Genomic DNA, 27,025 nt, shown 5'->3' with positions numbered 1-27,025 from the left:
CTTGGGTTTGGCAGCAGCATCTATCACCCTGGCTCGGGACCGCCACAGAACAGCTCTTGCGGGAGAGCAACTTGACGCCAGTGCCTCTTCCATTTGGGGGCAAGTGGCCCAAAGGCACGAGATCAGCTTAGCAGTGCAGCACAGCACATTTGGGGATTTCCAGGTAGCCAAAAAGCCCAAGAAAGTGGGTGCTGCTCAGGCGTTAGCTGACTCTCCAGGCTCTCTGCAGTCATACGCAGAGCACAGGGAATGCTGAAGTGCCTGAGCAGCTCTGGACTGGCTGGCATGTACGTGAAGGGACATGTATGAGCAGTACCTCCTTGTACCTCCTGGGTGGGTGAGACCTCTGTGCTGCAGTTTGGGCAGTGTTCCTGCATCACCTAAGGTGGTTGCATAGCTCTGTAGCCCCTGTGCTTGTATTGGGCTACATCTGTTGACCTTGTAAACCCCAGGTAGCTCTCAATAGGGTCTCCAGATTTACGGGCTGATTGGCTTCAGCACAGTGCCGAGCATCAGCTGGGTCTGTGCATTCAAGCAAGGCAGTACTGTGTCTGATGCATATTCCCCTGTCGCTAGGAAGGGCAGTGTAGAGGTGCTTGCCAAAGCCAATAAGTCCTGCTGGCCTTGAGCTCATTTTGGGTGGCCATGTGTAACATTTGCATTCTCCAGAAATCTGTGCCTGTGGGAGTGGTTTGGAGACGTGAGCTGGCTGGGGACTGGAGCTCTGCAGTGCTTTAAATCAGCTAATTTGCTGGCAGCTTCTTATTGGTGCTAGAGCTAGTACAGCTGCTTTCATGGCCTCTGAAACCTGGCCTAATAATCTTGCTGGACTCTACTGGTTCTGCTGTCTAGATCCACCTCTCTCTGATCACATCTGAGTCCCGGCCCTCTGTTGAGGAAAGAAAAAAATCATATTTACTTTAAATTTACTATTTCCCTTTATAAAGTCTCATCAGCTAAGTTTTAATAAGGTTTTAATGTGGCTTTAAATTGTAAAGGTTTTCAGAAGTAGCAGATGAGGAGTTGGAAGCTTGTTATTTGATGGTACATAAACGTCTCTGCTGGCCTTATTTGTGACTGTTCTGAGCAGGAGCCACTGGTTATATCCAGATAAGCTGAACTGGCTATTTTCCTCTAACAAACAAAAGGTTATCTCAGGTCTGCCAAGGACAGAGGGTAGGGTATAAACTGAAGTTTTAAGAATAAATTTAAGAATAACTGATTTGTTTCCCCTTTCTGTTCCCAATACCAACAATGAGACAAGCTATTTTTGCCATCTCCACTGCTTAGTTCCTGATCCTAAAGACCTGGGGTGATGCATGTGTTCATCTTTCTACCCTTGTTGCTTTGTGCATTCCAAGGGAAGAGAGTACAGCTCTAATGTGTTGAAGAAAACTGACCAACAGGAACATCTGCCCTGTAGGAGAAGAGGTCCTTTTCTGTCTTCTCTTCTGCTGTCCAGAGGAACTAGAACCAAGACATTGTAAAACAGCTGGGGAAAAGCCTTACAGTAGGAATACACCATATTAAAGAAGTAGTCCTTTCATTCCCTCTTGTTTTAATCATTGATTTTATGTACATTATTGTGAAGAAATTCATCTTCTTAAATATGGTATATTATTGTACTACTTTTTATTCCTCCTGAAAGCTTAGTCTTCATAACTGCAAATTACCATGTAATTTGTAATGTAATGTAATCCGTAAATCCTGCTTTCCAAATGGCCCTTCAAAGGCATATTTGCGTGACCTCTGTAGACTTAACGAATAGTAGTAATTAAAGTTGGCTATTCTGCACAATGCATCTTGGTTTGCAGCTACCATAGCTTCATGAGTAGTTGTGCTAATTCTTGAATTATATCTAGGAAATGGTTTACTGATGATTGAAAAGGGTTGTGAAACAAATCACTGCCACACTATTAGGTAGCTCATCTTGCCCTGAATATTTACCACAAAAAACCCCACCAAAGCTGCAGATATTCAAGATGACTGACAATTATGGCCATGCCATCTAGACACCAAATGTAGGTTTTCAAATCTGGGAAAAAACAACAGATATATGGATTAGTATTGGGGTGTTCAGTTATTCATGCTGTTACATTATATATGGTCAAAGTTACAAACAGGCACTGATTTATTTAGTTTTGCACAGATATTTTGATTGTCTGTAAAATTCATTGCAGAAATTTGAAAATTATTCATTTTCTTCCCCTTCCTTTTCTTCACCAAAATCATTCTAGATTTCTAAATATGAAAACTTCCTATTTATTTTTTTAGTATAAGTAAAACCAATAAAGGTAGGGTTTGCAAGTCTCATATACTGGAACTTCATTCAGCAGAAAATGCCAATTAAAAAAAATAGTGTTTTTTGGACTTGAACAGCTTCTTTTAGAAGTATTTTCAAGGAGACCCCAACCTGTACATTAAAGAACTCCAGTATGTTTTATGTAACGTTGGCATGAAAATGCAAAGCTATGAGTGGGGGCAAAATGTATGTCAGGTATCATGTAACAGCAGCAAGGAGATTTCTGATTTTTATCAAACCTTGACCACCACAGATTATTAAAACATATTCCTTGTTTAATTTGAAAGAAGAAGTGGAATTTGTTGCTTTTTTTGCAGAGGTCACGAACTGAACAGGAATGAGTCCTTCCTGGCAGTTTCATTATTTTGCTGTTTGCCTTGGGGAATAGAGATTTGGTCTGATTTTAAAAGCTACTGCCAGGCCCCTGGCCCCCATAGGCAGCTTTCTTGCATCTCTCAAGGCCCACCTACAGCAGTTGTACTTGGACATGGAGATGCAGAGGCCCTCCAACAGCTTGGGCTGCACAGTGTCCTGATTCCTACAGTGGATTGCTGTTTGCTGAGAGAAGTCCAAGTATTAGCAACTATTACTAGTTTTTGGCTTTAAATGGAAGATAACTTTGCCTAATATATCGAGCAAAAGAGAACATACCATGTAAAGGAACGGGGCAAGAAAGTAAAGTCATGGTAGTAGTGAGTAGTTACTGCAATTAGAAGTGTTATGAAGCTGGCAGGCAGTGGTCATACATTCAGTTTTAGAGGTTTGGTGTCAAATCAGTTTTAACTTTAGGTACTAATTTCTTTTGTACCTTTACAGTTTCAAACCTTAAAAAGAACCTTTAAAAATTTTCAGCTCTTCTGTGGCTGTGAATGTTCAAAGTTTTGTGCTCAGCTGGTTCAATACAGCTGAATGTTGCAAAACTTCAAATTAAATTCATTATGCACATATTTTTACTAAAACCCTACATTTGGGGGGCTTATATAATAATATAATAATGGCCAGTCTTCACGAACAAAGATCCGGGGAAGGTCTTTACACCTTCCAGCCTGCGCATTGGATTTTTTTAGGTGAGACACAGTGTGCGATTGTGATGATGTTTGCTTCTGTGCCTGAGTGGGAAGACAGCTGATAAATGACAGGGGGAAGATATGAATTGAGTCTATAACTCCAATACAGTTTTGTGTCTCTAAATAATCAGGTCCCTGTGTATCAGAAAAGCATTATGTGTAATTCTCACTATTGCTCATTTCTATTTCCTTTTTTTTTTTTTTTTGGTTGGTCCTTGCCATGTGCTTTAGATGTAATGAGAGAGAAAAACAAAAAGCAATTGGTAGCAATCACAGGTTGAGAAGTATTTTTTCAGATAGTCACCTCTGAATGTGCATGCAGATGCATCGATTATGCTTTACATTACCTATATTGGTTTATAACAGATGATGCTGGTCAGATAATTAATGACACCCAGACACACCTTTTCAGGTGGACAGAATTTTTCCTCATTTCCTTCTCTACTAGACCCACTCCATCCCAAAGGTCCTGTTGCACGTTTCCTGGAGCTGAGTCCCTTGAATAGTCAACAGTGCTCTTCCTGGAAAACAAGGTTATTTTCCCTACAGTCAAGTCAAAATATAGAAAGCAGGTGTTAGGTATCAGTGCCCTGAGATATCAAGTGTGATCAGAGGGATCCCATGAAGTTTGTTTGGACTCTGCAAGCAGAAAGGGAAAGGGTATGTGAAAAGAAATGTATTATCTTTTAGCAGACCTGCTAATATAATTAAGAAAAACATGGAATAAATTTTAGCACATAGATTTGCTTTGCATAGGTAATCATCTTTACCATTAAAGTACATTATCTTAGCCAGAACACATAAGTAGTTTTTAAAAAATATCTGTTTTGTCATGGCTTAACACACAAATTGCCCTGACAGCAGTCTGGAAAGGCACAGGTTTATTCAGCAGTGCTTGGTTTTACTTGATGTCTGTACGTAACACATGAAGGACTTAATTGTGTTGAACTTAACCTAGTTGTGGTATTCCTTTGGACTACTCTAGGGCTGTACCTTTTGGGTATATTGCTCAGGAGGTAATTCAGCTGTATTTATTTATTGTATGCAGAGTGATAAGCTTTAACATTATGTCTATGAAAAAAGTACTCTCTCATATTTAATGCTCAGGTTAGTTTCTTTCACGGTCTCCTTTACTTATAGACTGGTTTTGTTTTCACAATATCTGATGTATGAGTTCTTATGACTTACAACTCTATATTCAAAGTTTATGTATTTTTGTTTTCTTTAAGCAGTGTGTTTGGGATGGGTGTCTTTTGAGATCTAAATCCGTAGTCAGACTGTGTACTTTCCTTAATGCTTCACTGTGTCCAGATAATCACACACAAATAAACCAAACATAGAATACAGCACATTCTCCTTAGCTGTGAATTTTTTGCCCATTTTTATATTTTGCCATAGAGCCCATTTGTGGGGGCAGCAGCTGCAAGGACATGCTGAGAAAGGAAAGTGTCCTGTTTCCCCAGCAGGATGTCCTGAGGGAAGCATTGTGGTTTCGGGGTTGAAACTCTTGAAGTCTCTGTTTCAGTTAGTAGTCATACTTCTGCATTTATAATGTGAGTGCAATAAAGGTCAAATTTGTCTTCATGACCTTTTCTCCCCTCCTTCAGGTAGGCAGCACAACTATTGCCAAGAGGATGGATAAGGAGGAGTAGATGCCACACATGCTCTGGTTGCCTTGAGAGCATTGCCATTGTGATGTTTCTTTCCTTCTTGTCTCTTTTGTCCCTTTCCTCAACACACTCTGCCACAGTTTTTGTATTGACCCACTCCATAGACCAACCAACAAGGCAGAGGAAGTAAATAACAGTCTTTCCATGACAGCAAAAGGAGCCATGCCTTACTTTTTTTGGTAGTTTTGTGGTTTTACCCATCTGGCTCTGGGTTTTACCCATCTGGCAAGGTGAATTCCCAGCAGCTTCCAGAAGCACTTGGCTACAATTCACTGTACAGGAGCTTGTTTTTAACCCTGCTCTTGGTGAGCCTTATTCATAAAAAAATAAAATGAAAAGTGGGTAACAGAAGAAGGCATAAAACTGAGGCCCAAACCCAAGCCAAGCGCTATTGTTTGGTACTAAGAAGATAGTGAGTGAGCGATCCTGAGAGAGGGAACTGCAGAGAGGGGGTGGAAAGGAAATGCTGTCCTCTTCCTTGGCCATAGCATGGCTGTTACTATAGAATATGGCATCAGATTGGTACTCCTTCTCTGAGACCAGGTGAAATCTGACATCTGGTTGACAGCTGGCTGTGATTTCATCAGCATCGGAGCCAGTGAACAGACTTGAAATGCTTTGGGGGGTTTCCCTGCCTGCCTATGTTCTGTCTTCATTGCTGTAAACAAAGCCATCTTACTCAGGGTGTATCTTTGGTTTGGCAAATCTGAGGGAATTCACATCATCTGATTGCTCTCTCCCCCCAAAGACATGGATGTTGACTGAGCCCCCATTTGTTTAAATGTTTTATTTGTGCCTTCAGGGATAATGACCTGATGTAGCAAGGAGTGATATCAGGACCTACTTAACTAGTGAAGTCATAGGGTCAGCCTTGTGCTCATGCTGTGTGCACTCCTCCCAACCCCCCGTGGTTTGCTTTTGCCTCGTGAGTTGAAGGCTACTCTTGTTCATATTCTTTCCTGTGGTCTCCTCCCATTATTTTCTTCTTTCTTTTCCTGTTATCCTTCTCCTTTCTTGTTCCACAGTGTTTTTTCTTTTATGTCATATCATGCTGCAGCGACTTGAAGCTCTTTTAAAAAATTGTAGAAATAAGATACATCATTCATTCTGTACCCAGCATGAAATTTTCACTACCTGCACAGGACATACAGTGCCATTTTATATTCTGTGCTACTTGCATTTGCCTTGCATTGTATACAATATGGTCATTTCTGTTTGGGGATTTTAGTCATAGCCATCATACAAATGGTAGTAATACACTGCATTGCATATGGAGCTTATAAATGTGGCTGAAATTTGTTACAGGGCAAAGATTAAAAAGCAAATAATCTGGTAGTGAAGGACAGATGTAGGAAAATACCAGGACAATTTCTTGAGTAGTGCTGCTGTGCTTCTGATTTTCTCAAAGAATTGAAAGCTTTTAAATTTGATTTTAGTTTCATGAGGACAAGTGTACTCAGGATTTGCTTTGCTTAACACATTTAATTTATTTTTGGCTTGCTTTTCATATAGCCCTCCCTACCTCCCCCCCATCTTCTTGCTCTAGGCACTTGCAGCACCAAGTGAGCCTGGTTGGGAGCAGCAGCATCTAAACACCTTGGCACTTCCAGCAAGATCTTTGGGGACGGGTACTGAGCAACACAGAGGGAGTTGGGTTTGTTTAGTCTAGAGAAGAGGAGGCTCAGGGGGACCTCCTTTCTCTCTACAGCTACCTGAAAAGAAGTTGGTTGTAGTGAGGTGGGGGTCAGTCTCTTCCACCGTGCCTGCAGTGAGAGGACAAGAGGAAATGGCCTTAAGCTGAGACGGGAAATTCAAGTTAGGTATTAGAAAAAAACTTTCACTATAGGGTGCTTAGTCATTGGTATAGATTACTCAGGCAGGTGGTGGAGTCACCATCCTTGGAGGTGTTCAAGAGGTGCCTGGTTCTGGCACTGGGTGATGTGGTTTAGGGGCTACAGTGGTAGTGCTCGGTGGACAACCGAACAGGATGACCTTGAAGGTCTCTCCCAACCTTGATGATTCTATAAATCCATAAATGTATAAATCTATAAATCTTCAGGCAGCCTTAGATATTACCTGAAGGTTGCTTAGAGCCATGTTTGGGGGGTTTTTGTGCAGTTGCAGTATGGTAACAACCAGCCCATTTCTTCACGCAGTTTTAAGGTGGTTTTTGCCTTTTTGTTAAGGGAGCAGGGCTGTTGTTGGAGGAGGCACATCTTTTCCTTGTTGACTGCCCAAAAAGAAGCATAAAAAGGCTGGGCTTTCTTGGCAAAGATAGTCTTCATCAGCTTCTTCCAGCGACGTGCTGGAAGGCCCTGGCTGTGGAGCCGGGCGGCGTGCCCTACTCCTGCTGGTTCGGTCTGATCCTCGCCGTGTTTATTCTCTGGACCTGCCTTCTGCCTTCGCGGCTCGCAGGATCCCACGCTCGTTAACTTGCCCGCTGTGCCCAGGGGGTGCCGGGACGCGGCGCTACGGTGGGTGGAGTTGGGGATGCAGCCCCGCCGCCGCAGCTCTGCCGCGCCCGCCCGGCCCGGCCGCCGCTTCGGGACAACAGCATCGGTCCGGCTGCCGGGCTGGTAAGTCCTGCTTTCCCTCCGTGCTCCCAGGGTCCGTCTCTTTCTGTTTTTCCCCAGTAGCGTTTAATTTTCGGGGGTGAGGCTGTTGTGTGACAGAATCTTTTTGGGATGTAAGCAGCCCTGACTCCCCTTGCTGTTCTGGGGGAGGGGGGGGGGTAGTTACCTTCACTTCTGGTGTGCTGTCAGCCTTCCTCTTCTGGAGATTAACCAGCTCAGCTTCTAAGTGAAGCTGTCCCAACTGCGAGCGAGTGCCTTCCAAATTTAGTGATTTCGTATCTGCCACGGAAAACTGTTTTGTGAAGTTTTATTGTATATTCAGTGAAGCATATTGTATAAACAGTGAACCACACGTATACACACACATATATAGTGAAATATATATATAGTTAAACATATATGTATAGTTAAACTCACGTATATAGTGAAACATATACAGTAAAGCATATTGGATAAATAGTAACACATATACATACATACACACGCACATACACACACACACACACACATATATATATATATATATATATATATATATATATATATATGTAAAGAGTTCCCAGCCTTTCTCATGAAAGTTTTTTCCTGGTGTACTTGAACCGAATACTTCAATATTTCTACGAGCCTGTGGATCAGACAAGATCCATTGCTTTTATGTAGATAAATTACCACCTCTAATTACTTACGTAAAATGGAAAAATAAGAGAATTTGGAAGAAATGTTGAGAGCAAACAAAAGGCTTTAAAGAGTCTGTATAGGAAATTGCTCAGAAAAGCAGTTTGGAATTTATTTTTTAAGAGATCTTCCAATTTATTCTGGACCAGGGAAAATATCAGCATTCCAGAAATGAAAAAGGCCACCTGTTTGTCTGCAGCTGTCCTGCAAAACAGAGCAGTGCTACTGGCAACTAATAATATCTCCAACTCACAGAAGTGGCATGTATTTGGCATTTTATTCAGTGTTCCGTGCAGACATACAGCTTGGCTAGCTTTTATTTTCCCCAAGTTTATCTGTATATCTCATCCAGGCCATGCAGTAGCACGTTTACAAATGATGGCTCCGCAGTGATAAGCTGTAGGACCGATTTGCAGTGCGAATACAGTGAGAATGTTTTGTATACTATTGTGGCAGATGAAAGGAATGGAAGTGGGCCAAATTCAAGCTGTTTGCCATTGCATCTGATCAGCAGATCCTATGGAGAGAATTTGCCTGCTGTGAATATTTGATTCTCGCTAGCTTGAGCTATCTTGTGTGTTGGCAGTGCTACTGTGTGAATTTGCAGTGGCTTTCCAGGGTGTCTGTCCTGCTCAACTGCCAGTTTCTGGGGTTTTTTGCAGGATTCAGGATTTTGTGCACCACTTTGTGCATGAGGAAAATGACTTAATGCTATACAGTGAACATTTTTTCATATTTATAGTGCAGAGATTAAAACCAACCAAACAAAAAATGATTACAAGTGAGCAGTGTATTGTTTTGCCTCCATACACCTTCAGGAAGGTGTAACTCCTCCACCACCTACTCTCTCTGCATTACCTGCAGGTGGTTTTCCTGGCAAAGTGATTTTGTAGAGGTGAGTCTGTCAGTTACACACCAGAAAGGATGAATAGGGGACGGTATTGAAATGGAGTTGTGAGCGCAGGAGCGTTTTTCCCTTCCCTTTTCTCTTTCTTCACCCTTATCTGTCCATGACCATTCTTATTGGTTCATGGCTGACTTTGCCTGAGAGTTCATAGTTTTGTGTGTTGGTTAATTTTTTGTTTCTGAAATTTGGTAAAGCAAAACATTTACGTCAGTAATTTTTGGATTTCTCTACTGACAAGTAAATGACATTGCTTATAGTGCTGATCTAACAGGAACTCTCAGGACTCTGCTGAGGAAAGCAAAAAAGGGTTGGGTTTTAATCTGTTAGTGTATCCTATGCTTGTGTCCAGTGTCTGTCACCACACTGAAGTGTTTGTCTTCTGTAAGCAGCCTATTTAGATTTTTCTGTCATTTTATCAATTAAGCATAGTTAAAATTTTATAGCTATCTGTATATCTGTAGATATCTGTAAATTATAGATTTATAATTTATAGATCTGTATAAATATATTTACAGATATAAAATTTTATACTTTGAAAGAATAGAGAAAATCTGCAAAATAATTTTAGGCTTTTCCTCTGTGTGTATGAAGGACAAATGCCAGAAGATTTTTGATTGTAATGCCGTTGAGTAAAACCAAGAGGAGCCAGCATGAGACAGTTGCAGCAAGCCATAGCTGAGAGAAAGGCAATATCATTTCCATTTAATGTATTGATGAAATTGTGTTTTAGTGCCTTGTAGGGACTGGCAAAAGGACCAAATTCTGGTCATGTATCTTCTGAGACACTGTAAAAGATACCACCCGTTAGCTGAGGCACGGCAGCTGGCCACGATGCGATCCTTGCCATTGCAGTGTGACCCATTTGCATGACCTATTTAACTCTGCCAAGTTGTAGGGAGCTGGGCAGGCACATTAAATGTGTCTTTTCGGTCACTTATTTAAAGCAAGGGTGTTTCATATACATTAGTACTTGTAAACCTGGGGTCTTTGTCTTTTTTAGTTGCTTCAGCAGTGACAAAAAGTAGGACTTCAGGTGACTACAAAAAATGCATAGTTGCAGCTAACAGACACAGAACAAAAAATCCTCTCAAAAGATGTAAGAAAAATTTTTTGAGAACTGAAGAAGCCAGGACCTGATCAATGCAAGGTGTAGTAATCCTGAGAGAAAGCTTTGCTGGGAGCTGGGTGTTAATGTTAAGAACTCCTTTCTTCTTCTAGGGGCTTATGACTGATTTTCTCCAGTGTCTCAATGGAACAAACAAATGTGAATTTCATCTGTACTAGAACAAACTAGGAAAAGTTTAGTTTTGCAGTAGAATGAGGTACATTTTTGGCTTGGGGCTTAGGCAGCCTAGGCAGGTGTTCTTGAATAAATATGACACCTGAAAACATCTTTTTGTTGGCCTTTTTTTTTTTTTTTTCAATCTGTTTAAACAAATGGCCATTTTTAGTACCATTGGGAAATAAAAATTATGAGATTGTTAGCAAAAGTAAAAACTTCTTTCAGTGCTCATTTGTTGTATCTTCTTGTTGTGTGTGATTCTTTATACCCACACAAGATACTAGCTTTCTGAGCATCTGCTTGGGTGATGATGTTAGTGACTGTTGGGAAATGTTTTTGCTTTGATGACCATCAAAATAAAAGCAGGTAAGCAAACAGGCATGCAGCGGTGACACTGGTTTTTTGAGAAATGGGCATTTGTTCATCAACAGAAGAACTGAGTTTCCAAACTACATGGCTGCCAAATGGACTGGTGTTTTTGTTACTGCATATCATAACTTGGTTGTGAACTTTTGGCATAAAGATGGGTGCAGTTAGTTATCTCCCACATTCCTCTTCCTTTGGTTCTTTTCTAAACCTGTTAGGTTACTGTGTCCTCTATGTCCTGTGTATTTTTGTTAAATTTGGAAATACTGTTTGGAACTCTTTTTGAATGCTTTTGCATTTTTATTAGATTTACACATTGATCTACCCAGCGTTTGAAAGTGACCAGAATTGTCCTCCATCAAAGACCAAACACAAGACTTATTCACAATGCAGTTGGAAAAATTGTAATGCAAACAGTAAGCCAGATGGAGAATTTTACAAGCGTCTTTTCATGTCATGAATGATGCTGTCTCCCTGGGTTATGGGCTCTCTACTCTCTCGACTGCTGTTCCTTTCCCCCTGGCACCCCTCCAGAGCTGTTAAGTTTCAGCCAGGGAAGGAAGAGAGATTTGGACTCCTCTGAATTTCCAAGTCTGTATTTTTTGCGGTGTGGCTGGCGAGCTTTGTGTGTGTGAGTGTTGGCATGCTGAGAGCCGCAGTGATTAGCATTCTGATTGCTGCCCCCCAACAGAACAAACAGGGCTGCTCTCAAGGAGCCATGGCTTTCCACCCAAACAAAGGCCTGGGAGCAGATGTGAGGAGAGCCCTGCTCACAAATCCTGCTCTGTCACGCAGGGTGGGTAAGAGCTAAACACTACTCAGGCTCCTCTGGTTCCTAGTTTTTAGAAAAATGGAGGTCTCTGCCACACTCTGTGGTTCTAGTCCTTTGTAACTCTTCACATGGCAGCTTAAATTTAGTTGGAGATTTAAGATGAGAGGCCTCAGAGAATATCAAGCTGTACATTATGTCTTTACTTCTTCACACATCTACAGTTGCAGTTGCTGATCTAGAAACAAACATATTTAAAGACTTGTTCTCTACTGACCTTCAAGATGTATTCATGTAAGAAATATTCACTGGTTCTGTAAAAGGGAGCGGTGTAGATGCATATGTGTAAATATAAAACATATATTAACTGTATAGGTGCACCTGCGAATTTAATCTGCTGGGTGCAAACCTATGTGTCATCACTTGCATTGGGTTTGAAAGTTTGTGCTTAGTCTCTCTTAGTTATTGGGTTTTAATTTTTACTCTTTGAAAAGTGTAAATCCTTCATAAAAAGTGTTACACAATTGGTGTTGTTTCTTCTTATAGACAGTAGTCAAGTTAAGTGTAGCTTCAAGGTTGTTATTTCAGAAGAAACCACTCTTTTCTCAGTGGCTTCTGACTGGTTAAGATTGGAGAGGCAAGAGACCAGTTGTGTTAACTGGCTTGCTCATATTGACATGCAAAACCTTTTCTGAAAAAACTGCTTACTTAAATGGTGGTGGACTGTTTCATATCTACTCTTCCTGCTTCCTTCAGAAATCCTGCCTTTTCTACCCCATAACATGCTGATGTGTTGGCAGCCTACATCAGTAAGTGGGAAATTAGCAGGGCTTTTTCAGTTTAAAAAGTTGCCGACATCTGAGTTTGAAAAGACGCAAGTCAATAAACTTGTTGTAGTTATATATTTGGGGGGGGGGGGGGGAAGAAGAGGGGAATAAAAAGAAAAGGAAAGAAGTTTAATATCTGTCCAGTTTTCAAACAAAATCTGTACTGACTTCTTAAATTATGTGACTGGAGATGTCTTTGGTTCTTCGTTGAGCTAATGGTATGACTGTTCATGAACAGGAACTGAGGTTGGTTTGGTAAGTTATATTTTTAAATGAAGGAGAGTTAAAAGTGTTGGGGTTTTTTTGTGTCTCTTTTCAGGATAATATCATATTATTCTTAAGAGGCTGCAAAGAGCTGGGACTTAAAGAATCTCAGCTTTTTGATCCTGGTGATCTGCAGGACACATCAAACAGAGTAACCATCAAGTAAGTACAAAAGCAGTTTGTGATTAGCATGTTACAGCCTCAGATGCATGTGATGCAATAGTAAATATTTAAGGATAAGCAAAAAGGCTATAGAACTGTCACTTGTATAAAGCAAGTAGGAAGCTGAGGTTTGGGAAACCTTCAGTGCTGGGAAGAATAGATTGTTCCATTCAACAGGTTTTGTCTAAGGGCTGTTATTTTTCCCACAGAGATCAACCACAGCTATTTTAAAATAGGACAGTGTTTGGACAATACTCTCGGGCACATGTTGTGACTCTTGAGGGTGGTCCTGTGCAGGACTAAGAGTTGGACTTGATGATCCTTGTGCATCCCTTCCAACTCAACATATTCTGTGATTCTATGATTCTGTGAAAATACTGTTTTAGTTAGGCAGTGAGATTCTGAGGGACTTGGGGATTTTCCTGAGTCTAAATTTAGTCTGTCCAACTAATAAACTATTGTAGTCCAGGGGGAAAAAAAATCAAAGCTCAGATTAAAGAGTTCTGATGTTGTGATATAGGGCATTTATAGTCCTCTCAAACTCTGTGAGGTGCAGACATGACCACAGTCTGTTTCCCTACAAGAGCTATAGGTTGGGAAGCAATAATTGGGCTGAAGATGTCTGTTTGGACTGGAAATGCCACAGTTTAGATACTTTCTCACCAAAGCCAGACACCTAGTACCAAACAGATTGCACAAGTTCCTCACCCTCCAAAAGCACCCCACAGTCTCATAAAATTCACAAAATTTGTGATTGGTGGTGTTTAAAAGTTTTCATGGAAGTTTTGGGTCTATCATGAGTAATATTACAGTTATAATAGAAGTTACTGGTCCACAGATCAGAAAATGCTGCTGAGTTGATTGAATGACCTCGTTTCATTTGGCCCAAAAGATCACTAATAAAATCCTAGTCAGACATACCCATTTTAGAAAAGTATATGGAAACAATTTACTGAATTTCAGCAGCATTTTTTTTAATTCTTTTCTGGCAGTGGAAGCTGGGCAAGTTTTCATGGTTTTCAAGCATTGTCTGGGAAAATTCAAAGGCTCTGAAAATCAAATTGGCCACTTTCCTTGTTTGAAGGAATAGTCTCCCATTTTTTACTCCTTTCCAAGTTTCTGACTCTGAGGTTTTCTTGCCTATACATACCACTGAGAGGGAGCTAGGTGACTTATTTCTTCTGAATCTGATAATACTGTAATGGAAAAGGTTCTTCATGATGTCCTACAAAATCATTACAGTGAGTGGCTAGAGAGAGTTGCAAAGCAATCCCTAATCTGAATTTTAAACCCCAATCGCCATATGACACTAGAAAGAAAGGATTTTTCTGATACGAACCTTGATCTTTTGGGTTTAAGGATGGATCGAGTACCTTGATGGAGGCAGAGCTGAGGACTGGGATGGAGCTCCGGGGAGAGCTGTCCAGCATGTCACCAAGTTAAAGCTGACATCATAAACTCAGCAGAGCTGGCCTGGCCCTCTGCTGAATATGATGCTAGATAGATGTGAACCATCTCACTGGCATGGCTTCCCCCCCCCCCCCAACATTTCAGAGAAAGCAGCTGTGGAAATGAGCCAAATGTTTTCCTAGCACTGGCCAAGTTCATGCTGAGTAACTGTCTTGAGCTGTACAAGCCAAGTCCATGACTCTTGTAGAGAAATATGTTGTAGACATGTCTTCTGCTAGCTAGTTCCCAAAACGTGAAGGTGATGTTTTTTCCCTTTTTGTAGACTTTTGGGTTATTTTTTGAACATGGTGAAAATGTTACTTGTTTTGTGGTAGAGGATGAATATGACATTATTGCACATGATTAACATAATGAAACGTTAACCTTTTTTTTTCATATAGGTGTTAATTGAGGTATGCATCAGAGCTATTTTTTTGGATCATTCTGCTTATAAGAGTTATGAGCTAATGCTGTAAAGAATTTCTTCCTGACTTGTTAAACAAGATTCTTTTCCACTGTTATTTTATTAAGAAAAAACCCCAGGACTGTTCTATTTTTCTTAGTATGTGGGTATTGGTGGACAAAATTTTGGCTTAAAAAGATGTTATCAAAAAATACTTTGTTTTACCATTGCCTATATTTAGGCTTTTGTTGTTCTAACAGATTTAAGTGCATTTACTTTTGTTTTTGTCATGCTGGAGTGGTCTTACTGTTATAGTAGAAGGCAATAATCAGGAGACAATCTTTACTAAATCTGAAGTAGTCTTATTTATTTTTCTGCACTTATATGTGATACACATTTCCTCCAATTTTTTGTAATGCTTTCTTTGCTAAATTTTGAAATGTTCATGTTTGCACAAACTTTGTGGCTTGTTGTTTCTAACATAAAAACTCCACCCTTTCAGGAACATTGAAGAAAAAAAAATAAATTGAGAAGGATGCCAGTGTTGAGTCTGAGTACTCAAGTATACATTGAAAAAATAAATGTTTTCCACAGCAGGTTCCGTTTTAAGTGGCAGGATCTTTGTTGCTTCACCCATCTACTTTGTTCTTTTTGATTCTTGTTTTCACAGAAGCACCTGTAATATTTCTTTTATGTTTGGTGATGTCTCCTGTGCATGTTCAGTTGCTTTCACAATCTATATGGGTTGCATGATTTATCACAGAGCAGAACCTGTGATAACTGCAGAATGTATTTTAGCAGTGAGGACTTTTGTCTTCTCTTTGTAAGAAATCAGCAACTCTGTTTAAAGGAAATATTTTTGGCACTGTTCTACTTTACTGTGGGACCATTATAAACACATTTTATTTTTGTGCTTCCAGAGTTCTAATTTAATGATTGAAATAATGGTGACAGAATATTCCCATGTTATGAATAAATGAATGTGTGAACTACATCTTCTTAGCTTTCACGTGTTTCCACCCAATAGAAGCATTCTGCAGGATTTGGTTAGGGAAAATGTAATGTGTCTACTTTCTGATTTTTTTTTCTCTCTCTCTTTTTTTTGTTTTGTGTGTGTGTGTGTGTGTGTGTGTGCGCAACCAGGAACGTTGACTATAGTAGGAAGCTGAAAAATGTAAGTACATCACTTGGAGTTCATTGAGTTTTTTTGTCTGGTTAATCCTGTATTTGGCCTGAGCAAGAATTATGCCAGTAAAATCTGATTACTGATAAGTATTGCTAAAAAGTCTTTCTGAACACAAACCTAGCTAGGTTCTGCTGGAAATTTAGGTAGAGCTGCTTTGGCAAAGCAGTCTTACAATAAAAACAAAATAGAGAACATTTGTCTCTTCTTGGATAAGTGATAAATATTGTGATTTCTGTGCTGTCCAGTGTGCTGATACTGGGAACAGTCTGACCTGCCCTCGAAGAAACACTTTTGTAGCCCTTCATGAATATATTGACATAAAATACATTTGTGTAAAGCATTTAAAATTGAGCAAATTGATCATTAGATCTGGATGCAAGTCTTTACTATCAGGTTTACTAGCTTTCTCATGATTCTTCCAAATAAATTAGTGTTTCCCAAGAAAGATTTTTTTCCATTTAACTTCAACGTCTTGTTAATTTGAACTAATGGCACTGGTAGTGGACCCTGTAATTGTTAAGTGGAAAAGAAAATGTCTACATTTTGCTGGTCTGAGAGTTAGTTATTGTCTTAAAGCCTAGCAAGCTGTCTGTCATTTGTCAGCTGTAAACTAGTAGAAATTCAATTTTGTATTTGGCTCACATCCCTATAAAGTGATAGGAAATGCCAAGATCTTTTCCTAGTAACATTGCAAGCCAGTAATCATGACCATGGGTAAAAAAACCCCAAAAAAACAAAAGCACCCCCTCCCCCAAATTATTTCATCCTGTCTTTCCCGTCATCACCAGCATCAGTAAAGTAGTATCTTCTGCACCCAGCACACAAAGTTTTAGGGGAAGAGTTCAGCTTTGGTATTTTAGCACTCTTGTGGGCACTGGCTAAATATATTTGTACATATGTATTGATTTAAAGGTAAAGTCTTCCATGATGTGCTTCTAGGCAATATATAGTTTCCAGGTGCATGATCCTGCAACCTCGGCTGGCAGCCAGTTGGAATTGCTTGCAAATGTGAAATTATCCCCTTTTTTTTCCCCTCTCAAAGAAAGAAAGGAAGAAGAGAGAAAGTGGTTAAATGCAAGCAGAAATAAATAAAAATACCACGTCCTTCATCAGTGAACTGAGTGGCACAATGAATTGGACAGTTTCCTGGTTGCAAGAAATACTGTATTTGCAAGTGTTACCGTTTAACTTGAGAACATACACTGTAAGAATTCTTTGCATAAATTTGTCAAGTAGTGCTGGTTGAAGGAAAACAACTCAGATAAAGGTTGTTTCAAGACCCAAAAAAATCAGTACTAGCGAAACCACCTCCTTTCACTCAGCACAGTAGTATTGATTTGCATGTAATTTTAAAACAATTTTTGAACTTTATTAAAAGTGTTATTTAGATATTTCATGGCATGCATACTATTTATAAATGAAATAAAAATATAAACTATACTTATATATAAAATACATATTTTTACATTATGCACCACTGTTGTTTTTAAACAGAGGAGCTGTATGACACACACTATATCCTTTTCTGGCAGGGCCTCACCTGTAGTGCTGCATAATTTTGGACATCACACTTAAATGAAAAATGGGGATGCTAGAGCAAGTTGATGAGAAAAGTCCGATGAGGAGGAAGCACTGAAGGAGTATGGATGCTTGTTTTAGGGAAGAAGAGTCTGAAAGATGCCTGTTCCCAGAACACCCTTTGGATTTTTGCTAGTCTTGTTTTCTTTAGTTCACTATATAATATGAAGTATATGTCCCATCAAAACATAAAATACTGTATTTCAGTTAATGTAACTTTTTTGATTCAGTTAATGGCAACTATTATTTATTATTAGTTGCACGTCTTTTCCACATCAAAATATTTCCTGTTTGTTCTGCAGTTAAATACTTTGCAAATGTCACAGAATATGCCAAAATAATGAGCATTAAATGAGAAAAAACCCTAAGTTCTAAGGTGATGATTTGTCATTTTTTTATCCAGAGCAAAACACTGCACTGAATTGCTTTTGATGATCAGTTTTCAGTCAAAATTGCTGCTGCACAGGTACCATTAGACATTACTTTAAGTGGAGGCATATATGGGTGCAGAGAAGAACTTTCTCTGTATGGTGTAAACAGCGGCATTTTTGGAGGTGTTGGATTTGACCATCCTAAGCATCTTAATTTCTCATTTCCTAAAACATGTGCAACCAGCAGTGTCAGGTCAGATTTCTTTGCTACTTAAAGGAGTGAAAGGGTATATAAACACTTGCAAGAGCAATTCTTGGCCTTTTCCACTCACTGGTTTTGAAATGACTTTGAGTTATGGAGAAGCATCAAGTCAGAACTTGAATGAAACCACTAACTCTTTCCCCTGTAGTCTGATAGAAACAACCAGATGCTCATGACTTTTGATTAATCTTTATTTATTCATCTCCTTTATTAAGCATTTCTTAAGCTGTTATAACAGGTTGTTATAATAAGCTAGCAGAAGCCTAGAAGTAAATGTTCCTTTATCATCTGGTTAATTACATTAGGGTGATTAAAAATGAGACTTCCTTTTCTGTCCTTGAAATAGGCAGGCACTCATGAGATGTTTTTAGGCAGGCACTTATTCAAGATGTTTTGTTTATTCCCCTGGTCTTAATGGTTTTGATTAATGGCTTCCAGTGTCAGTACTCTTTAGGGATTTTTTTCCTATTGGATTTACAAACAGATATATTTATGTGTCTTCTAGGCAGTTTCAAATATATTTGTCTAGTTTTCCTATTCAGATTCATTTTTTCTGTTTCTTTTCCAGGCAGACATGAAAATTTTATTATTTTTATTAAAAATACCAGGGAGATAATGTGTTAAGTTACATATTGTGTAGGACTGTTTAAATTTTTGTAGTTACCTGATGTATTTATGTTTAACCTTTGACAGACACTTCCCTTTCAACTCTGATTTATAGCAAAATCTTGTGCCACTGTGCAGTTTAGAATAAATCAGGGATGCTGAAGGGAAGTAAATTTAGCTAAGTGACTGTGTAAATGGCTTCAATTAATTCTTATTAACTTCTGCAGGTATTAGTCACCATTTATTGGCTAGGGAAGGCAGCAAACAGCTGCACTTCATATAGCGGATCAACCCTTAACCTGAAGGAATTTGAAGGTTTCCTGGCACAAATGAGAAAGGTATCTTTTTGTTATGTTTTGGGAATGGAAATTTAGTTCAAATTATTAGTCCCATAAATAAACTGTTTGTTGCTAAATATGAGAGAAGTGGAGGGCTGGAGTTTCTGTATGTTTTGGTCTGAGTTTCTTCATTTATGACACCAAGTTTCAGCTAGAAGAACTGAAACTCAAAAGTAAGGTATCAGACTCACAAGAGCAGAGTTTTTCCTCTTTAAAACATTGTCTCATGGGCAACTTTTTTGGTTTTCATTGCAACATAAAGCATCAAACCAAAGTGTCTAAATAAAGCTGAAGGGGAGGAGGAGGAGATTATGTTTCACCAAGGGCATAGTTATGATAAATCTGTGTTTTGCCAAGCTCTAAATTCTGGCTGAAATCATATTCAGTGGTTTATGAGCTGAGCTCTATTGGAAAGGAGAAGTTGTGATTGCTGTAGGGTAGTTTGGGGACTTTTGGTTGAGCATTCCAGCATGCCCTGAACCTTGAATCAGGTTGCTTAGCACTGATAACCAAGAATGCATTTCCTGGGGATGGAAGGGGCAAGAAGGAGGCTTGTAAGAAGATGGCAGCACCACGTGTTAGCATTGCATGTGTTGGACATCCTGCTCATGAAAGGCCATGCAGCTACATTCTCCAGTCCACAGAGAGCTTCGTGCCTGCTGTTTCCTCCCCATCTCATGTAACAGCCACGTCGCCACAGGCAGTAGGGTTTGGGGACTATTGGAGAATCTCTGGACTTCACTCTCCTCAAGCTCTGTGCTACTGCACCTGCACCAGCTGCAGCTCTCCATTGTGGGACCCCACAGGGCCAGCACCAGATTGCCGCTGGAGAGGAAGACATACTTGTCTGACTGATAGCAGCTTCTGTACCCTGTTGACACCAGAGAACCTTAACTAGATAGGTAAAATCCCTGTTTGTGAGCCCAGTTCCTGTGAACATGCAAGTAAAAATGGAGAGGAAGAGAAAACATTGTGCTTCTCAGGAGGAATTTATTTTAGTCTTCATTTTAATGACCTGCACTAATCACTTGGGACTTTGGCACTCATGATATGACTGAGCCAAAGCAATAAAAAAATTAAGTTAATACTTGAGGATGCAGGGAAGGAGCAGTCTGCACTCCAAAGAGTCAGAAAGGTGAAACAAAGCCAAACAAGCGAGCTAGCACAGAAAAATTGCCAAAGTACAGGTTGTTATAATGTTAGTGCTGCATGGTATTGTGGTTTATTTTATAATGTTTAATCTCGCACCACGAGGCTCCTCTTTTTCCAGGTAATATTTACCTGTGAAACTAATCATCAGAGCATTTTAGAGGTCCTATTTTGAGCTCTTTTGTGAGATGAAGTAGGCAGGGGCTGAAAGGCAGTGTTCTCCAGGGAGCTGATGGTCATGGAGAGCCTGGCTGGGCACTGCGGAGCACTGTGAATCAAAGCCAAAGGCAAGAGGCTGGAACTTGACTTGTTGCAGATTTGGAGCTGGGAGAAGAGTAGAGATCTCATAAAAGCTGAAAACTATATATTCTTTCAATGCATAAACAGAGCACTTTGCAGTTCTGAAAAGTCTTGTTTAGGTAATGCTGTTACGAGGGCCGTTGGTGACGTTTTTTGAGATCTCCTCCCTAGTCCTATGCCCCTGAAGTATTTCCCACTGGCAATTGTGGGTTTTTCTGTTACTGCATTTGAAGAGGATTTGGTTGTAAAATAGAACATGTTAATCATGCTGTGCAACACTCTGATGTTCTTTATAGCTGAGCTCGAGTGATGAAAAGACACTTTATCACATTCTCTACTGGCATTTTTTCCACAGAATTTAGTAACTAAATCGACCATAAATTCAGTCTGGTTTAGTCTTTCTGTTGTAAATCCTCTCTGCCCTCCTTTTTTAATAAGCAAATCAAAAGACAGCTCCGATGTAACTTGTCTCAGACTCATCTTTTTTTACTTCTCATATTGAAAGGGCTATTCATTTCTAATTTTATTCATGCAACTCTGGTTTTAATTTCTTTAACTATTTGAGTACTCATTTTTCTTTTAAACTAGAAATTCACAATGACAAAATATCCATGTTTTTTTGATTATATTTAGTGGGTGGAACTTCCTGGAGAAATGCATCTTATATTTGGCAGTCATCCTTTTACTGCCACTCAGTGATATACTGTGTTTTTAATTAGATAATATGAAAGACTGATGTGCTGTTTTGTGTCACACTGTGGTGTTATCAGTCCCACAGATAACCACTTTCCCATTGATAGTGTTTGGGAGATACCATTTGTTCAAGGCAGGACAAGTACCCGTCTGTGTGACGGCATTGTGCTGGGAGAGTATCTTTGCCAAGGGAAAGGCTGTAAAGAACATGTTTACAGAAGTCTGGGATCCTATCCTGGTGCCTGCCTCCTAATTCCTAGTGAGGGACATGCAAAATTAACATCAACAGGCCTTTGAAAGTAAGGTCTGCAGAACTCATTAGTTTACAATTGGACTGTTTTCAGACTCTGATAGATAGTGAATGCAGGCTGGGGCTTTTTGCCCAAGTTTAAGTCCCTGTAGCTGCTGAGCAGTTCTGTGTCATTCAAATACAGTAATTTAGGAAAATGGAAATGTGCCTAAAGGTTGAGAATAGCTGATTGGTATGAAGGGATGAGTGGATTTAGGGAATTTGGATTTTTTAAAAGATTTTTGGATCATGTCACAAACAGGATTTTGATAGGATTTTTAGATTTGTTCTTGGATGTGTGTAATTCATGAAGATTTCAGGGAGACAGGTCTTTGTTGTCTGTTGTTTCTATAAGTATTTTAGTTCACTAAGCAGAACTGAGGAAGGAAATTACATAGTGTTCAGTTACAACTTAGATGCATTTTATTTGTTTTTAGAAAATATTTTCACTTCTATTTGCAGTGAGGTTACTTAATGGCATTACCACAATTTAGCTTGGCCTTAGGCGACCTTTGCCGCTGCCCTTAATGTGGTATTTTGGCAGATTAGTAGCGAGTGGCACTAATTAAGCCTTCTTCCTGAAAAGTTTGCAGAACGTTTGGTCTGATCTCTCAATCTCGCTTCAAGCCTCCCTCTTTTTCAGCATGGGAGTGTTGGTTTATTATTGTAGGACTCTCCTCCCTCCATCACTTTTCCAGCAAACACTCAGATATTCCTGATTGATCTTCTCATTGGCAATACTAGTGATGGGTAAACCCTTAGCAGTTAAGGATGGTGGGAGCTGTGCTTAACATAGCCATTGTGCTTCAGCTAGTGGTAAGCAGGGGATGCTTCTTAATTAGGAATTAATATTCAAATGCTTCTGGGAAAAAAAAAAAATCACATTCCAGTCTCTTTGGGTCACAAAATGTCAGTCTGATAATGGCACCCACATTTCTGACTTTACTTACTGTCGGGGGAGAAAAAAACAGATTTATCTTTGAATAAACTTAGTTATTTTTGTTTTTTCTCAATCTGAATGACTGTAATTAATGCTAGGACACTCTGTAAAACAAGGGATTTATTATAATGCAAGGGTGAGGATGGCTTCTATTGACCTTTCCCTCTGCTGGAGTTTCAGTGTTTTAGTATGTGCTGCTTGCACTGGAAAGAATTTATAATCACAGGGCTGTCAAAGACAACCATTGTTCTCCCTGCTCTGAACATGTGGGTCAGCTACAAGTGCTTTCATATCCCCCAGAGCCAGGAGCTGGCAAAGAGTAAAGAGCACAACTGAATTCTTCTGAGGCATCGGGAAAAGCATTTTGCATATTTTTCATTGCTGATTGCTTGAGAAAGACATCCCTCTTTCATAACAGGAATTTCTCTTCAAGGTAGAAGGAGGCTGGGGCACACTGCTTTATTATTTTGCTGAGCTGAAGCAGCAACAACAAATGCTGTCTGCTGGTGTCCTGGCCAGAGACAATAGATGGGCAATGGGAGGGGGGGAATCTTTTGGAAAGCAGCAGACTTAAACCTGATGCAGGCACGATGTTAAAATTGTAGTGCCTTTGCCTGTGCCATGGACTGTGGACGACAAGTCAGGGTTCAGGTTACTTTCATTTTTGATCGGTTTATTAACTGGCCTATTGGAACTTTTTCTCAGTTCGTTGTACTAATCCAGTGAGAGTGGTTTCTTCTTAATCAGCATAAAATTGGGATTTATTGCAAGCTTGCATTTTCATTTTGAAGGGGAGAAGGGGCAAAAATCAAGGAAACCCTTTTTTGGGGAGGAGATTTTTAGTATTTGGGAAGATGCTTTGTTGTCTGATGTGTAATGGATATTTTCGTGTAGGAAACAGAGGATATCGAGAGCCCAAAGCGCAGCATTCGTGACAGTGGCTATATAGACTGCTGGGACTCTGAACGCAGTGATTCCCTCTCCCCACCTCGCCACGGCAGAGATGATTCCTTTGACAGTCTGGACTCCTTTGGCTCCCGCTCGCAGCAGACACCGTCTCCAGATGTAGTGCTCAGAGGGAGCAGTGATGGTGAGTACCAGTCACAGTGCGGCACATGAATAATGTTGTGACATAGAGGCAAAGTTTCTGGAATAAATGTGCCATTCAGAAGCTGGATACTGCCTCTGAATCGGGCTAATCCGGTGGGAGAACTTCTCTGTGAATGTTGATTTGTGCTCCCTGAGGTGTAGATGACTGCCAACAACTTACCTGAAACCTGACTCAGGATAGCGTAGCACTGGAAAATGAGTTACATCATTGCACTGTAATTTTATGATGGGAAGAGTGTTTTTCTGGGTTACAGTGTAAGAGGATGTTATGCAGACTCATTTTAGATTATAAACTAGGCTAGAGTAAGAAATAAAATTGCAGGAACAAGGAAAATATTGTAGTGAATAAAATGTTTGCTTAAGTAAACTCTGGGCCGATAAATGACATAGAAATATCTTGGGAATGTCTGATACTTGACAAAATTTTGAAGTCTGATGTACAGTGCTTAACCAAATGTCATATAAGTTTTCATGGTATTTAGAAAATTGGGTAAATTAATAGCTCCCAGCATCGGAGCTGTGGCCATCTTTGTACACATTTGTGCAAGAACGTGCAGCTCTAGGAGTACAGAAGGGGTGCTGTTTTCTGCCTTTCTTTCCTGATTCCCAGAGGTTTCCAGAAGCTTGTAAACACAGCATGCTGGATGAAGAAGGATTTGCTTAGGGTAGGTGTGGAGCATCCTCTTAGGTTACCTGTCATGAGCAGGATTCTGGTTCAGGACAAAAGGATGCGTGATTGAGGCTCTCTCTGCAGAGTTACATTCCTGATGAACAGATAAAAAGTAAAACTTCATCATCAGATGAAGTTGTGTTGCACACATGAATCACTTCCCCTTAATAATGGTACTTATTTAATTAAAAAAACGGAAAGGCAGGAGGACCTTTTGTTAGGAAACAGATGTTCATGCTGCGTTTGGCACTGTGAAAGAAACTGGTGCTGATCATAACTGGACACGAGATTGCCTGAGGTGATGGGGAACCCTTTAGAACTGGAAAGCTGACAGGGAGAGCTGGTATCACAGTAGAATTATGAAAGAGGTGGGAAAATCAGAGCTAAGATCTGCTCTGAGTGGCCTGTGGTATTTGGGTTTTTACTGATTGACCATCCAGAACCAGCTACTGGGGCTAATTCCCCAAAACAGCCTCATGGCCCCTCAAAGCACAGGATCCACATTATAAAATGTTTTTCTGCCTTCCCAAATGAGACAAGTGTGGTGTTGGCAAATAGGAACACCTCACATGTCCCAGTGAAGAAGTCTTGCTCTGTCCTGGGTGCTCAAGGGGTGTCCTGTGTCCCTGCTTACTTGGACGTGGTGGGCTGCCAGTTACACATATGTCTTGTAGCTGCTTCCTATCAACTTCTGCTGTATTAGCAGATTTTAGAAAGATTTTGTGTTTTTTTGCCACAGCTAAGACATACTGTCTTGTCACATTCTTGAGTCTGTAACAAACAAAAAAGAAGATAAAAGCATACAAAGTTTGTTCTTAAAAATTAGCATTTAACCATATCCAGGATGCGAGCAGATGCTGTGTGCACACGTATGACTTGTCCAACCAGCACTTTCTAATGTGTCCCATTTTTCCTGCTTACTGCTGATGTAACTTCACAGCTGTCTCCTCCAGCAGTTGCAGGTGAGGTGTAACTTGGCTGACCTCTTTTATGTTGAACCTCTTCCTGTGGTCCCAGCAGGCTAGTGTATCACTCAGCTGCGTGTAGTTTTTGATAGAAATAATTTACATTGGACTTGATGATCTTAGAGGTATTTTCCAACCTAAATGATTCTATGATTCTATATGCAGAGCTGGATGAAGGAAAAGGTTCTGCTTTCATTACTTCTTTCTCCATTCAGATAGGAGCTTTATAAACCAGATAATATTGTAGTGAACTAAAACTATAATTCCTTCCACTTCTAGAAGGAAAAAAATTATTGTAGATCATTTAAGTGATCCTAAGGTCATGATTAGTTTAGGTGGAAGCAGTGAGAAATACTGCCTTCACAAATGCCATCTGTGATGAGCCTCACTGCTGAGGAACTGCTCTGGTGTCATATGCAGATCTTGCCGCTTGGAAAAAAGCAAACAAAACCAGTGGTAGAGCAGAGCAATTTATTTAAAACACAGTAGAATTTCAGCCTGACCTTCGTTTACAGTTGCCAATGAATAAAATCTTCTGCTTGGCCAACAGTTGTGCATGGATCCTTGTACAAAGGATCTGTACTTGTCAGTGGTGTATAACTGCCTGTTACTGGTTGTGGAAACTGCTGCTGCTACTTGGAAATGCAGAACAACAAATTCAAGGTTATAAATGTAGAGCACAGCTGCATCTTCTGTTTGGTACTTTGGCTTCCAGTGCTTTTTTTGCAAATTTGAGCTGAAAATAATTTCACGAGTAAAATATCAATAATTAAAGAAGCTGTTTGTCTTTGAAGTACTTAGCTTGGGGATGCTGGTAGGCACATCAGTAATGAGGGAGATGAATGTGTTCTAATTCCTCTGCTACTGTGGTTATCTATTCCAGCATTTCTGTCTGCCAGATCGAGTTTTCATGTGATACAAAAATAGACATCAGAACAAAGTCAAAAGCAAACAGAATAGCAAATAACAGTAAGGGATTTTTTTATTTTCTTTTAGTTCCTCTGTGTTTTGCTCAGGCTAATGATACTACAGCTCCTCAAACCTTAGCTACCCTCAGATATCCATGATTCTGTGGTCATATCTCCCCTTTTTGTTTAGACATAGACTCAGGTTACCAATCACGGTGCTAGTTATCGTAAGTTCTTAAAGAAAATTGTTCAAGCAAAAGAACTCTGGCAAAAAAAAAGGGCATTGTGATATTGTCTAACTCGTTCATTTCCATTTTGTCATTATCTTTTATTACTGTTCCCTTTCACTCTTCTTCGTGTCTCTCCAAGCAAACGATTAATAACTCAGTCCGCTGCAAAAGCTCTTTGCAAGTAACATTCCTGGCATATTTAGATCTCTTTTCCTTCCCCCACTTTGAGTTATACACCAACTACTTGTGATTTTTATGACTTCATTGTTTTCAGTTGTTCATTCGGTAGCTCAGTAAATTAGCTAGTAGTTTACTTGTGTTTTGAATTAGCAAGAGGACACAACTTGTGTGGCTTCCCCTCACCCCAGAAAGGGGTTACAAGGTGTTGCAAAGGGGCCAAGGACCAGAGGCATCCAACACTCCAAAGCTCAGAGAAGATATGAATGCTGGTGGGACAAATGGCTGAACGTGCTCCATTTCACTCTTCAAACCTGGGCCTGCGATGATGTTACACTGCTGAGAGAGAACTATGTGCATAGCTTCTTTGTGAATTGCTTTAAAAGGCTCATACGGTGCAGGGAATCTAGTGAATGTCTATGAAGTGGCTTCCAAAATGGCTGTGAGGGCAGTTCCACACCGCAAATGCTCTTTAGGTTATTTGTCCTAGCATTTGGGAGTTCAGTTTTCAAGTCAGAAAAGTCTTGTCTAGATTTC

At 40.0% G+C, this 27,025-nt stretch overlaps 1 protein-coding gene and 1 long non-coding RNA gene across 3 annotated transcripts in view; both read left to right on the top strand.

The window, feature by feature from the left end:
* LIMCH1 (LIM and calponin homology domains 1) overlaps positions 1–27,025 on the top strand; it is a 180,426-nt gene that overhangs the window by 93,594 nt on the left and 59,807 nt on the right. For both annotated transcript variants that reach the window (XM_027891281.1, XM_027891282.1), the window contains exons 4-7: positions 12,758–12,864; positions 15,860–15,890; positions 18,947–19,057; positions 23,323–23,518. In XM_027891281.1, the coding sequence (XP_027747082.1) occupies positions 12,758–12,864; positions 15,860–15,890; positions 18,947–19,057; positions 23,323–23,518 (445 nt within the window). The remainder of the gene's footprint in view (positions 1–12,757; positions 12,865–15,859; positions 15,891–18,946; positions 19,058–23,322; positions 23,519–27,025) is intronic.
* LOC114061167 lies at positions 9,097–10,581 on the top strand. The gene is made up of 2 exons (XR_003572063.1): positions 9,097–9,182; positions 10,195–10,581. It is a non-coding gene; the product is annotated as an uncharacterized LOC114061167 (long non-coding RNA).

The sequence above is a fragment of the Empidonax traillii genome, unplaced genomic scaffold (genome assembly GCF_003031625.1).
Source record: "Empidonax traillii isolate 1590-97213 ecotype Southwest subspecies unplaced genomic scaffold, ASM303162v1 scaffold315:size618497, whole genome shotgun sequence".
Lineage (NCBI taxonomy): Eukaryota > Metazoa > Chordata > Aves > Passeriformes > Tyrannidae > Empidonax > Empidonax traillii.
The sequence above is the reverse complement of the archived record's forward strand: the minus strand, read 5'-3'. Positions and strand labels throughout refer to the sequence as shown.